At 40.2% G+C, this 15,764-nt stretch overlaps 1 protein-coding gene and 1 long non-coding RNA gene across 3 annotated transcripts in view; one reads left to right on the plus strand and one right to left on the minus strand.

The window, feature by feature from the left end:
* Window positions 1–15,764, plus strand: part of LOC117820909 (metabotropic glutamate receptor 4-like) — a 175,706-nt gene that overhangs the window by 149,485 nt on the left and 10,457 nt on the right. The window contains exons 7-8 of the mRNA XM_034694856.1: window positions 7,701–7,837; window positions 9,932–10,867. Coding sequence (XP_034550747.1) covers window positions 7,701–7,837; window positions 9,932–10,867 — 1,073 coding nt within the window. The remainder of the gene's footprint in view (window positions 1–7,700; window positions 7,838–9,931; window positions 10,868–15,764) is intronic.
* LOC117820910 overlaps window positions 1–15,764 on the minus strand; it is a 158,610-nt gene that overhangs the window by 129,556 nt on the left and 13,290 nt on the right. The window lies entirely within an intron of this gene.

Raw genomic sequence — 15,764 nt, forward strand, 5'->3', positions numbered from 1 at the left:
CTCCGGCTGTGTGAGCACACAATGGTCTCCAATGATCAGGTTACTGTATGTTAATTACTCGCAGCAAGTATAGGAGGCACAGATCTATAGGAGAGTTGAAAATCTGCAGCAGAACAGCATGTTTTATCACAGCTGATGATGTGCAGGAACTAGTGTGCTATGTGAGATTTCCTGCCTTGTCTTGTCACAGTTGAATCGCCCACGCAAAAGTTCTTGTGTTTTAAGTGAAGGGGTTGGAGTTCAAAATGTAGAAAAACACAAGGAGGCAGAATGTACAGGTACAGTGTACATTTCCATTGGCTGTGTTCTATTCATTTGATATCATATATTTACGTAGAGATACTGGCAAAAACATTCTTCAATTATATCTTGGGATCAAAACTGGAAGCAGAAAATATATAGATATACACACACAACATGGGTGACATGGATTTACCCATCCACATTATTGTACACTATGAAAAAATGAGCTTAACACCTAAAGTATAACGTGGACTTTAAATTCTGACGTCAATTTGTGTCTAGATATTCCACCAGCTTCTTCATGAACTCCATCATTATGAATTTAATTTCTAAGTCTGCCTGAAAATGTGCATGGTGCAAAGTGACTTAGGGTTTGCCCGACCATATTTTGCCAATTGGCCAAAATCTGAGCATTAAGTAAGGCCAAAGACGTTGGATTAAGTCCCTCAACTATTCAGAGGTGTGTTGCGAGTGTAAAACGAATCAAACCAATCAGTGTGCCTGCCCTCATTCCCTATAAGAGCCAGGTGTTGCGGCTGACTGACGATTTATCCAAACCAAAACCGACACGCCGCGGAAGGCTAAGCACGGGAGTTTACCTGTGACGCGCACTCACAGAAACACACATCCACTTCTAATGCTCGTTAATGCTCTTTATTTCTCACGATGCGCAACTTGAACAGATGCTTCATATAATACAAGACAAAGTACAGAACGGCAAAACTAATGTGGTGTTAAGCGTAGCGGTCAACAGAAAGTGTCACTCCCGACTCACCCTTCCTCGTTAACAAACCAACAGACTACAGGTGAGTGGAATTATTTGTAACCACCGCGCCCACACCCACAGTGACGTACCCACCACTCAAGTGCCAGCAGAGTGCACACACCCCCCTCACATCAATATACAGCACTTACCAACACGTCACATATAAAACACACACATATGGCTCCTACACCAGGTACACCTGCAAGTTGGATTTCAGCCTTTCTACTACTGTACATACTCTAGTCTGGAGCCAACACTGTCGACTTCTCTCCTCCCCTGAAATCCCTGAAAACACATGGTCACCTTATGAGAATAAGGTTGGTAAACTAGAAGTGACACTGATTAGTGCAGCGGTGTTCCAAAAGTTGAACTATTTTCAACTGAGAGCGCTCAGAGCACTGTGACAAAAATCAGCTGATGCTGAAAGCGTTTTGCGCTGAGGGTGCCGAGCGCTGAAAATGCTGAATCACATTGAGTTTGAATAGAAAACCGGCGCTGCCGCCAAAAACTCCGGCAGTGGACACGCCTCATTAATGAAGTTATGCTGCTGTTCCTCGTACACGTGTCTGTAAGTTTGGAAAGGCAGCATAGATGTATCTTTTATTGGGCCTACACTATAAATGTGGTGCAAACATTCAATCTACACATGTTGCATAGCCATCTGAGAATTACTCCCTTAAAAAATAAATCTACCCACATTTGGTGCTTGGTAGGTGTTCATTTTGGACCCTGGGTGCAACTACATTGCATGGATGAAAGGATGTGGAGTTCAGAGGTTTAATAGACACATTACGTTCCACAGCTTGTGTCTAATTTTGTGCTTCAAGTTAGCCACAGAACTAGAAAAAGAAACTGGGATATTTAAACAGATAAACCAGCACAGTTTCTGCGTCCTCGTGTATTCGTGGAGTGCCAGTAGGATTTTGATATTATGACAAGTCTCCTCAGTTTTCCAGCTGTTTCGTGCATCTTCCACATGAATAGATTTGTTGGCATGATTGTTTTAGACCCTGACAGTGTTTTTCCTTCTGTTCTTCATCTTTAATGACTGCTTTTGGAAATCCTGTAGCGGAGAGTAAACATTATAAAATATTCAGCTCAAGCTTGAAGAGAATATAATTTAGAAGGTAGACAGTAAGGTTTCCGGGTCTTCTTTTAGCGGAAGAAGATGGATGGATGGATGGATGGATGGACAGTAAGGTTTGATTTACTGTAGGAAGCATGATTCTAAAACAGTAACAATTTGAAACTTTTAATTATGGACCTTCTTATACAAAGGAAGACTTCCAATATATGGAGATAATGAAAGCATATGTGAAGAAATAGTGTCCTGCATGAGTCAGAGGTTAGCAGCAGTGGTTATAACAACTCCAGGTATATGTCAGATGAGTCGAGTGTCAGAGTGTTCATGTTATCAAACTAAATGTCATCAGAGCAGTATGACACAGTTAAACCTGCTCAACCCTCAACAGGTATCGAGTTTATCTTTATGACGATCACAGAGAGGGCTCTTTAGATGGGCAGTCAGGCCTACAAAGAGTACATGACAGGAATAATTAACAATGAATCAGAACTTCTCAAAGAGCTGAACTCTGCTTAAGACCTGAGGCTACATGTTTAGAAATAAGATGCTAACTTTTGGGGTAAGGCTAGCATAAATCTCATCTGGTGGCTCCAGCTGAAAATTTGTTGAGAAATGAGGCAGAGACAGCCTTTGTCATTTTAGAGCTGCAGTCCCATGAAGGGTGAACATAGGCGTTTTTTGAATGCAGGAACTTTACCCCAGAACTACATGCTTTTCGACTGTAGGAACCAGGGTCTAAATTTAGTTCACTTTTGTTAAAATGTGAAAAATCAATAAAAAATTTGAAATATAAATTTAGTTCAGGGGTAGTTAATACCCCCCCTGAAAAGCCCCTGCCTAGTACTTTTCAAAGGTTCTGGGACTTTTGGCTGAAGGTAACTGTGTTTGTGGAGTTTACACAGTTGTTGAAACACAGGGAGTTCCTGTAAATGCATCCTAGTTTAGTTTTTTATTAAGATTTCAAAATGAATACAACATTTTTTTCCATACGTCACTGGCCTGATTTGCACAATCCTCCCCGGACTTAAGCCAGTGGTCGAAACGCAGACAACAATTGGGGCACAGGAACCTTTTAGTTCCAAGGAAAGTAGTTCTGGGGGCTAAAAGAACCCGGAACTCTGTGACTTGGAGAAGGGTCACTATTGTTACACCAACAGCTTATATTGGTTTCCTTTTTTTACCCTGATCCTTTTGCAAACAATTAGTTATTTTCTGAACCACATCTTCTTCTTCATAGAAGTTAAATAAACTTGAAGGATAACTGAAGAAGTACAAATGTATTAAAGGTAAATACAGGATTTGTTGTAAGTAGGGTTGCAAAATTCTGGGAATTTTTAAAGTTGGAAATGGGAATAAACTGGAATAAACCAGGAATTTACTACATTGAAGGTTGGCTCTTAATAGGGAACTTAAATATAGTTGGGGAAAATATATTTTAGCATAATTCTGACTAAAAAAAACAGATTTTATGCAAGTACAGTTGAATATCTATGCTATTCCTCAATCACATGCATATAGCACACTGCTTACTGCAGAGCTATTGAGACCACGCCCCCTACATGCACTGTGCATTCATCCATCACATGCACAGATGATTTCTAGAATCCTGCAGAGGCTAGGCTTGAGAAGCTTGAGAGAAGATGCTAATAACAAAACAAATATTTATGCTTGGACATGATACCTTTCCATTAAATTACTCTCAGTTCCCAGTTAATTCCCATAAATTCCCATAATTCCCATGGAAGGTTTCCAATTTGGAATATTTCCAAAATTCCCCAGCTTAACTTCCCATGGAAATTTACCAGAAACTTTATGAAAAATTTACCGGAAATGTTCCACCCCTTTGCAACCCTAGGCGTAAGTACCTCAGAATGGTTTACAGACTTATGTAAGAAACTAAAGAGACCAAATAGCATGGGGATAAAGAGATCTGGATAAAGGATGGCTTGATGTTTCTTTTTATTGTAATGTAGGCAATGTAACCTTTGTTCTTGGAGAAAATAAAGGTTAATGTGACCCTTATGTTGACAGCAGGTAGTTCTCATCCTTAATGAATATTGAAAGGAAACTCTCCAGTGTTTTAATACAACCCCCCAAAGCCATGTTCACCTGTGTCAGTGTGTGCTTATTACTATGTATGCAGGTCAGTCCCTCATCTGTGAAAACAAAGACAAAAGAATGCTTGGAGCTGAATCTTAAAGTGACTTTTTAAAGTTGTAAAGAATGGATCGATTCTCCCAGCACTGGATTAAAGCTTTGACCTGAAGAGCTGAATCGCACGCTTGTGTTATAGAACTTAACTTCAAGTCTTTATGCATTCCTTTATTCATCGTGTTTTGTTACAGGAAGGCCTGTCAGCACTGAAGCCATTGGGGTTACAACAGGAGCGGCTTAAAAATCAATGCTGCACATTACCGGGAAACCTGCCTTGCTTTTAAGAGTCATTGGGCTCGGAGGAATGAGGAATTTAAAAGGTTTAGGAAAACAACGAGAACATCCACATGATCCCGGTGTATTCTGGGAATTGTCTGTCTGCATCCATGCTGACTAAAGGAAAAAGGAAACCCAGGCACTATGGATGTTGAAGATTAAGTTGATACCTATTGATACAGGGTATTTAGATGGTAATCGCAGTGATGCTGCATGAATCTGTACAGGCTCGGTTGAAGTTGCTGTTATTTGTCCTTTAGACGTTTCTTTTAAAACAACTTACAACACATAAACCTGAGAGCAAGGCTGTGTGGAAACTCTTGTGATTAAAAGTTGGCTTTTACAGAGTCGTTCAAGCAGCCTGTTTTCATGAGGTTTGATTAGTTATTTAATTTGTCTGTAACTCAGTCAAAGGATCACATATTATGTATACTATGAAACATCCCAACCAGTGATTAAGCCATGTTAGATATAATGCCATGGGTGTTTCATTTCTTTCATGGGGTCTTGCCTTTTAAGGGAACCAGGATTATGAAGGGGCTTAGCAAACTGAGGGAATGCTGCAGTTAGAGACTCAACAATTTTTTGAGGTCAGTGTCATAAAAGAAGGAACTCTGAAATGATAATCAACCCCAGCACTGGCCCTTAACTGTGCTCAATTGAATGGCTAATAACCATTCAAGGCTTGGCCTCCATTTAGAGAGGAAATAAATTACACTCTCTGACAGCACTGAATCTAGTTAGACCAAATTACTGCTTTGAACTTAAGAGGAGAGAATTTAATTCTGTTTTCTATGACTAATATTGTCAGGCTTGTAGCAAATACCCTCATCAAAGAACCTGGGCTCATTAAGACACTGTCCACACTTAAAACACAAGCAGAAACCAAAGCACACTTTGAGCTGGTTTTATACAGCATGGTGTTCACATTTGCTTTCATGTGGGTAAGAGTAATGGCTTTTGATGGATTGAAAGAGTCTCTCCTGAATTCTCATGATGGCATCTGGAAAAATTACTGTTTTGTTTGATTAAATTGATAATCGTAAGAGTTCCAAATGTTTTATAAATAATAAACCAGCCTTAAAAATGATTTTAAAATTGATTAGCAGGCATGAAATGTAAACTATTAATCTGGCACTGCTGGGAGGAGTTCAGACAAATTAGATGTATGGGGTTAAAAAATAACAAAGCTCAAGTTCACAGCTGTTACAAAATGTAGTAAATATAAATGTATTTTCTTATGTATACATCAGGGATGGGACATGATTTTTAATTGCTCGATTATTTGTTAACTTAATAAAAACCGACGAGTTAGTGTTAATATTATCTCATTTTATAAGTACTGTATTCATCGTGTTCACAGGCACCTGGTTGTAATATGGTATTCCCGCCAGACGATGGCTATAGAGCGTCTTAAAGCAGTTTGCTAACCGCATTAAATGAAAGAAGATGAAGAAGAATGCTGCATTAAATAGTTAAAGAAGTCGAAAACATTAGCGACAGTCGCTGGAAATACGTGTGAGTTTCAGAAACGGAGGACAATGCTGGGACTGAGCATGGCTGTAAAATGTAAACATACACGCCATGCTGCTGCTTCATAGAAAAACCGTCATGAAGGGCAAGTCAGACGCTGCCAGTGCCAGCTTCTGGCAGCACCTCGTCCAGCTCGATTATTACGAATAATCGCCCAATAGATGCCAGCGATTATCGAATAGTATTTTGCCTTGAAATGCCCATCCCTAATATACATGTTAGTAGGAACTTTTAAAAAAGTGTTACTCCTTTTATTTTTCACTTAGAGTTGCAGTTGAAAGCAGTAGATGTTTTTTTAGATTGCACAGCTTTCTTTCTTAAAAGTCATCATGTGCAGAGTTTGCTTAAACCTCTGACCTGATTACTATTATTACACTGGCAATGTGTTCAATTTAGCTCCCTATGCATGAAACCTTGAATATTTTCAGACAGGTGAAGAGGTTAGAACAATCGATTAATGCAGTCAAATTAGTTAAGAAATACATCGCACTTAATTCCCTGCATTGCTGAGTAGGGAAGGAGCATTTTCATAATTGCATAACCGTTGAGAATACATTTAGACCTGCCCCTGAGATCATTCGGCAGGATAAAACGAATGCAATTAAATCATTTTGGGGTTTGATCACACTTTTAAGATAAAGTGTAATAGATAGCAAAAAAGACGGCTGGTATGAAAGCCTGACTCTCAGGTTCAAACAACAATCAATACAGTAAACTTTTAAAGTGAACATTCACTTTAATAAATGATTCCCTGTATTGTTATGGCAGAGGGAAGTGTGGTCAATACTTCTGAAACATGAACGCTTCTTTCACAACTGCAGCATAACACTGATTCTGATGTCTCTACTAGATACATATCCCCTTCCTGTTGCAGAGAATGCAGTTTTACCTCTTTGATGTAGATCAGGATGCAGCTGCAAACATCCAAATATTGCCTGAAGGCAAGCCCAAAAAACATTCAAGCTGCAAGTTGACTGAGGGCATTTTTTTGCACTTTTGAACCCCATTTTCAACATGTTACAGAATTGCTAAGTATTGAGGGATTGCAGTGAAGCAGAGAAAGAACATTTTGTGGGAGCGAATAGACAATGATGGGGATGCTATTAATGGTCTTTCCTCTGAGACGCTCCATGGCGAGGCTGTAATCACTGAATCTGTGAATCCTTGATCCCTCACAACACAATTTCATAACAAGTTGTGAAGCTGGAGTAAGGGTCTGTAGGCTTTCTTAGAAATGAGCAGAAACAAGAAGCAGCGGGGCGAGGAAGAGAGACCTCAAAGTGGTAATCGAAATCAGTGCTGTCATTCGTTAGCACTCTGAGTGGAGACCTCGTGGATAACAAGCAGTGGGGCAATAAGCAGAATAAAGGGGTGTGAAATGATATGGGAACATGAACAGACAGCAGCTCTGTTCCCTGCTCAAAGGACCAGGACAACATGGCTGTCAAAATCTATCTCGCTCTCATCATCAACACCAAAAAAGCGATGGCTTGAAATCTCCCTGCAGCTTCATTTCATCTCAGAGCATTAGGAGGATAAGAGCTCCAGTTTGTACTGTTTTATCCAACATCACAGTCAAACTATACCATTTAAATGTTCCTTTACAGCAAAAGTGACTGTATTCTCTTATTTTGTTTTTTTCAGGAATTGCTGGCACCCCAGTGGTCTTCAACATGAATGGGGATGCTCCCGGGCGCTACGAAATCTATCAATACCAGGTCACAAGTAACTTCTCCGACTACAAGATCATTGGTCACTGGACGGATCAGCTCTACTTAGACGTACGGATGTTTCAGATATTACTTTGAATATGTCAGAGAGCATGCCTTTAGAGTGATACAATTAGAGCTAGTTGGAATGCTTGTTACTCATCACACTTTGACCATCAGAAAGTTAGCGTCATCCATGAAGCATATTTAGTGGTTCATACATCATTTAATTGTCACAATACGACATGGAATTAGACTGAGATAATTCTGTTGCTCTATGACAGTGGTTCCCAAAGTGGTGGTCACAAGACTCTAATGCGGGGTCTCAAGATGTCTTCAAGTATTTTCCAAAGTTGCATATTTGATCAATTATTCAAAAAAAAAAAAGATAAATTGGAGTTACATTTAAAATAAAGTCTTGCAAATAAACAGTGGCGGTTGCAAGTCTTTTGCATCTTGAATTGCTCTATAAAACTACACATGATCAAAATGTGGCGGCAAAACAGAAAGATGCACCGTATGATTTGATTGTAGATCAAATGAAAGCGGCCCAACAGCCCCTTCAAAAATGTTAAAATAAAATGAGGCACACCCATTTTTTTTTTTAACACAACTGAGGTCTACATTTGAGTTCATTCTCCTGCAAAAGTTTCAAATATGTGACATTTACAGAACTTCTTGCCAGGTCAGCCAGGCATAATAGAGTTCCATTCATCCCCCTTCAAATAACTAACACTCATAGATTTTGCTGCCACATCTTGATTATGTCGACTTTTATAAAGGCAACAGAATGATATAAATAATAAATGATTTTCTCCCTGGTCGGCTTCAGATTTATTAACAATCAGGCTGACTAACACTACAGATCAATACAAAGTATGTTTCCTTTTCTACTCACAATTCTGCTCATTAGCAGGTTCACAAACGAGCGGCAATGATTATTCTACAATGGTTCAGAAAATATTAAGATTACCAGTTTTGTCCATTTAAGGACATGGCTGACTTGACTGACAGACAGGAACACTGTAGCTGTTGGCTAGGAGGCTCAAGCCCCGCCTCTTGACCTCACACTAGCTTGACAGCAGTTAGGTCGTGTTAGGCATTTCCAATATGGCTGCCGTCGACAATTGGCTTCAAAACAGAGCTTCAGAAACAGATGAGTGACGTCACGGATACTATGTCCATTTATTATACAGTCTATGTTTACAACACACTAACCTTGTTTCTGCCTCTTGGTATCATTACATAATACAGTCATGCATCTATTTCCTCATTCACATAAACATATGCATAGTCTACAAAATCAGTGTTGCTGCATCAAAGTGTTTCTTCCATATGCCAGACACTGTGAGTAACAATTTACTTGCAACATATGTGTGGTTGTACATCTTTTACACAACAGCACTCAGGTGCATACAGTAGGTATGATATCTGATTATTCTTCACATCAAGGTCTTGACTTACAGCTGTACACAGATCAACTCCTCAGCCTTGCCTGCGTATCAGAAACCTCAAAAGGAAGATGAGAATGGCATATGCAGATTATTTCAGACACAAACCCAATCATCTAAAACACCCAGATGTTGATTTGAATAATGAATATAACTGAATATTCTCTATCCCCTTATGCACCTTATTTTATTTAATAAGCCCTCTTTAAAAAAAACGGCTTTGTAATAAATATAAACAACCACAGCGCAGAAGGCACATGATACTGCACTGCACTGTGTTGAGACTACTGCAGTACCTTGCAGCTAGACTCCATGTACTTATCTCTCCTCCAGTAGCAGCAACATTCCCTGGAAGTAATTAAACAGGAGAGTTGTTTCCCATTGAGTTATAATGCAATGAGTTCACACAATGATATCTTGATAAAAAGACTGTAGCTTCCATGTGGGGAATATCCTATTACCAGTTTGTTCACATAATCATACACTTCTGTGTGTGTAATCTAATCCACCAAGTGTTAATTGAATTGTTTCGTGAAGCATTATGTAGTGCACCGTTTAATAGGTAACAAGTGGAGGAACAAAAGGTGGTAAATTGTGTTAATGTTTTTTGCTTTATAGACTTGCAGCGTTATTTATTTAAAATGTTTTGGTTTCAGGGATGAGGGTGTGGTGGAACAAAATGCTAATCTCTTCTCTTCTATACGTTTCCCTCCAGACGACTGAGATGCAGTGGCCCGGTGGGACACAAGAAGTCCCCTCCTCTATATGCAGCCAGCCCTGTCGTCCTGGGCAGCGCAAGAAGACAGTAAAGGGAATCCCATGCTGTTGGCACTGTGAGAATTGCGATGGCTACCAGTATCAGGCAGACACTTTCACCTGCAAGATGTGCCGTTTTGATTTGCGGCCTAATCGGAACCACACTGGCTGTGATCCCATTCCCATTGTCAAGCTGGAGTGGAGCTCTCCCTGGGCAGTCATCCCGGTCTTGATTGCTGTAGCGGGCATCATGGCCACTCTGTTTGTGGTCGTCACCTTTGTGCGCTACAACGACACACCTATTGTTAAGGCATCAGGTCGAGAGCTGAGCTACGTGCTGCTGACAGGGATCTTTCTGTGCTATGCTACAACATTCCTCATGATCTCTGCCCCTGATGTGGTTATCTGCTCTCTGCGGAGGATTTTCCTGGGCCTGGGTATGAGTATAAGCTACGCAGCTCTGCTCACCAAGACAAATCGGATCTACAGGATTTTTGAGCAGGGCAAGATGTCGGTCAGTGCCCCTCGTCTCATCTCCCCAGCCTCACAGTTAGTCATCACGTTCAGTCTGATATCAGTGCAGCTCCTCGGGGTGTGCATCTGGTTTGGCGTCGACCCTTCACAGGCCATCATCGACTATGAGGATCAGCGTACATCCAATCCCAAAATGGCCCGTGGCGTTTTGAAATGTGATATTTCAGACCTGTCCCTCATCTGTCTGCTGGGTTATAGCATGCTGCTGATGGTTACCTGCACAGTCTACGCCATCAAGACTAGAGGGGTCCCTGAGACGTTCAACGAGGCCAAGCCCATTGGCTTCACGATGTACACTACCTGTATCGTTTGGCTCGCCTTCATCCCCATCTTCTTTGGGACTTCACAATCAGCCGAAAAGGTAAACATTTCAAATTAGATGTGGAGGCGCTTACCAACAATTTACATTATTGCTAATGTAGATCTGTGTAGGGCTGGGCGATAATTCAATAATGATACATTTTGTGATATAACCGGCGTGCATATTACCCTGCCGCAATGGGTGGGGGGGGGGTGTCTTGTGTTTTTCATCTTAACATTATTTCCTCTGACTCTCATACAGTGTGTGTGTGTGTGTGTGTGTGTGTGTGTGTGTGTGTGTCTGTGTCTGTGTCTGTGTCTGTGTCTGTGTCTGTCTGTCTGTCTGTCTGTCTGTCTGTCTGTCTGTGTAAGCATCGGGGCGGAACTCTGCGCGATACAGAGAGCAGAGGACAATTGTGAACGCGCGACCATGTAGAGACAGAAATGACATCCCATCATGTTGTGTCTCGAAATATATATTTCCATATGAAGCACAGTTAAAACAAACGTGACATACTTTCAAATGACATTTGTAGTGACAATAGCAAGTGAAAAAAATGATGCTAGAAATACTTCCCAAGATACCCCCCAAAATTTTGCAGTTGAGGCTTTCAGGGGGTCTCTTGTGTCAATTCAAGCGTCTCAGACCCCCCCCCCCCCTGAATCGCCTGTAATTTCACACAGTGGATATAACTGTTCTCAATATAAACAAATGTTCAATAAAAATTTGATATAAATTAACTTGTAATCACATCCCCTAACCACTAGAAAGGAAGGGGGCGCTTATTAGCCTTAAATGCTAGTTGCCGGGAAAAACATCACTCTGCCTCTAACCCTTAGCAATATTAAAGGGCTGTGCACAACTCAAAACAATACTCTACTAATCTGATATACAGTACACAGTTTTATATATATTTGTTGTACATTTAAATCGAAGTACAGTTGTGCTCATAAGTTTACATCCCCTGGCAGAATTTGTGATTTCTTTGGCCATTTTTCAGAGAATATGAATGATAAGAGGAAAACTTTTTTTTCACTCATGGTTAAGTGAAGCAATTTATTGTCAAACAACTGTGTTTACTCTTTTATATCATAATGACAACAGAAACTACCCAAGAAATCATAAATTCTGCCAGGGGATGTAAACGTATGAGCACAACTGTATGCAAATAACATCAACCTGAGAAAAATAAGAAATCTTCACAAAATGTTCTTCTCACACAAAAGATCTGCTTCCTGTAAGCACCATAAAAAATGATGGATTCAAGAAGCGTATCAGAAAACTACATCCAGACACAAACTAACCAACTGTCTTGTTTCTAAAACTTTCACTTAGGAGCAAAAATCTGCCTTAAAATAAATGAAATAATGATTTGATATTTATCATGATAATTATCGATATTGACTGATAAACCATTGTATCATGATAACATAATTTTCAAGATATGTTCGTGGACACCTATGCCAGCTTCCACATTGTACTGTGTTTAAAAAGCAAACTATAGAGTCAAGCCTATTCAATAGATTCATTTGTGCTGGATGTCGCTCTTTACATTCCGTGTTTCTTATTGTGAAGAAAAAGACCTCTGAAATTATGTCTCTTGTGTTGGAACATGCGGATACAGCTACTATTCATCATATGATGATGGGCTTTGTGCTCTACTGTGGGGACCACAAACTGACTTGTGAGAAAAATCCCCACACCTCAAGTGTGCCTGTATGTGTTTTCTTTAATTATGTTTGTAGGTGTGTTTGATTTAGCCGCGCTGCGTGGGGAAACGGAGAAGTCAATCACTGTATATTCATGCAGACAGAATAACACATCACTTGTTCGTAAAGTAGCATGAAATAGCTGTTTATGTTTCTCGCCAAGATAGAGCGTAGCGCAAATTACCCCCTACAAGTGCTAATTTTGAGACTACTTCACACAGACATACATTAAAGAAGCAGAGCAAGAGAACACTACAGGTAACAATAAACGCGCTAGTGTTGCACAATGAGACTCAATAGCAGACTCAAGACTGTAAATGGCTTGAAAGAAGGTATGTTTTGAAGGCAAGGCAATGGATAAAAGCAAGCACAGTGGAAGGAGAAGCAAATGCCTTAATACCATATGAAATCAGAATATTATTTCTTTGACAAAACTGTGCAGTGAAGTGCTTAGTAAGGGGGAAGCACCAAAAATCTGTTTTAGAGATAGCTTCTTAAGAACAATTGCTGAAGTTAACAATTATTTTCCATATTACCAACGTGACTGCGGCAGCTCATTAACAACTTATGATGAATACAACATTAATTTTAATTGGAAAATTGTCTGGAACCATCTGTACTTTCTAAGTAATAAGTTAGGGAAAGGATAAGGAGTTTTTTAATTACAGGGATCCACAAAAAAGTCTTAGAGGACGACTAAAGTTAAAGTTATGTTATTGTATTCCTTCTGCCCTGCACCGACTGTGTCTAATATTGTAAAGCAGCTAGGGGTGGGCGATATGGCTTCAAAATTATATCAAGATATTTCAAGAAAATTTGCAATTAAAATATATATCACAATATTTTCCATTGGTACATTTCTATCAAAGCATAAACTTTTTTGTCTGCCTATCACTGATGCCTGTGGATTCCTAAACCTACCAGCTACTCATTATTTTTACTGGTCAATCTTTTTAAATCAATAACATTGTGTAATAGCCAAGCGGCAACCTCCGGTCTAAAAATATGAGTCCAATGCGGAAGTGTAAAAAACACCAGTTCACCAAGGATCCACTTGAGGCTGGCTCTGGAAGTACCTAAAACCGCATACACACCAATTCAAAAAAGCTGATCTTTACAGCAGAGATAAACATGTTTACAGCCTGGTACAAAAGACGAGTGTGGTCTGGATAGCTCATTTCTTGATCGGCACACACTGTACGGGGTGTGAATTTTTTCTAACACAGCAATTTTGAAGATATTAAGATTACGAGTCTTCCAATGAGAGGCACAGCTGACTTGATTGACAAGCGGGAACACTGTAGCTGTTGGGTAGGAGGCTCAAAGCCCGCCTCTTTACGTCACAATCGCTCGACAGCAGCAATATGTCTGCCGCCGACGATGGGCCCCAAAACAGCGCTTCAGAAACAGATGGGTGACGTCACGGATACTACATCCATATTTTATACAGCCTATGGTAATGGCGTGTATTGCAATAAACAAGGCTTATAATATTAAAGTAATATGTTGAATATTAAAGATCAATATTTAAATGTCTTAACAAAATTCCGACCTGCTCTTTGCTCCTCACAAACAGAAAATAATGTTTATTTTATTTATTTTGGTTTATTAGTTTGAGACTGTTTAGAGCATTTATTGCAGCCATGTTCTCAAAGGCTGATTAATCTGACACTAAACCTTTGCTGAGAGTAGAAATAAGCCTTGTATTGTTGTAAAATGACGTTAGCCTGTATGACGCGGGTCATCATAGACACACAGGCTGCAGCTGGAAACCTTCATTTCATTGTGTGATCGTGTTTATGAATGCATATTCACATGTACAGCAGCCCTGGCCCTCCTCAAAGGACCAGGGCAACATGGCTGACATCTTTTTTGCTCCCATCATTAACACCATCATTAACACCTCCAGCAGCCTCATTTCATCTCAGAAATTAGATGCTAGTGCGCACATCACCTTTATTTTGAAAGTTCAAGGACCGAGAGAGTGTGTGTTCGACTGGCTCTGATCTGGAGCGTCTTTTTTCATCTAGTCATTAAATCAATTATACCGCGATATGGCACAGCCCTAAACGAAACTACAGAAACTCTGTGTTTAAACAAATACTAATAAATGCAAAAGCCTTTAAACATCAACAGGCTGTGAAGCATTCATCTGATGCTATGAGGTCATCCATTTGGTGGCTTCACTTAATCACCTCTAGATTTAGTCTCTTATGGACTGTAGAATCTTTTGGCAGGACACTGAGGGTATAGAGGAATATCAACCTGTTTGTTGTTGCAGAGTATTACTCAACTGAAGGTTATCAGGAGGGGTGTAAACAGCTTTCACCAGAGAGTGGCCAATAAGTAAGTTACACCCTGCACCTGAACAGCCAGAGAGGAAACAGGCAGAAAATATACAGTTGTTCACTTTATGTGGAGAGCTGGTGGATACAGTGATAGGGGAGTCCTTCTCTCTGAGAGGGTGTCAATACAGTCCAGGTGGGGCTTACACTAATCAAAGACTTATTAGGTTGTTATTAGTTCAAGCTTAATTGACCCACAGACATCAGTAGCTAACTATAAGAGAACACCTGAGACTGTAACAGTAATAACAGCCAGCCCTGCAAACACTGTTTCGAATATTACAGGAAAGGACTTACTGTAATTTCTCCAGACAGATTGTATCCTGTGAATCAGGGATGGAAATAAGCCACTTGCTAAATGCTAGGTGTTTTGGTGAATTTGCTAAACCGACCAGCCTTAAATACTGAACAGAGACTGATGCATGCTCCTGACCAAAGTGTGCCATCTCCTCCTCCTGTTATAGAGGATGTTAATGTACACAGTGACTTGTGGCTCGGCCATCAAGTAAACTTGCGTTCTCTCCTCTCCTAGTGTAATGCCAGCAACGTTAAGTTTGTGTGCCCACTTGCAGTGCATCTCTCTGGGTCTGCCAGTGGCTTTAATATCCGCTATGTGCTGAAATGGCTCAACTTGTTTTCAACTGAACACAGCAGGAGTTCATATGTAACCCCTGTGTGAAGGTGTGTTTTGAGTGATGACTCCTCACCTGGAGCCCAAGGTGATGAAAAGAAGAAAGCTGTTGCTGGGACTTGTGGTCAAAGAGTGACTGTAAATATTGTATCTTCATGACATTAGTAAAAGCACAGTTAAAACAGCTCTGTAAAAAACGTAGGCTGTATAAATAATGGACATAGTATCCGTGACGTCATCTGTTCCGGAGCGCTGTTTTGAGGCCAATCAAC

Source organism: Notolabrus celidotus, chromosome 11 (genome assembly GCF_009762535.1).
Source record: "Notolabrus celidotus isolate fNotCel1 chromosome 11, fNotCel1.pri, whole genome shotgun sequence".
Lineage (NCBI taxonomy): Eukaryota > Metazoa > Chordata > Actinopteri > Labriformes > Labridae > Notolabrus > Notolabrus celidotus.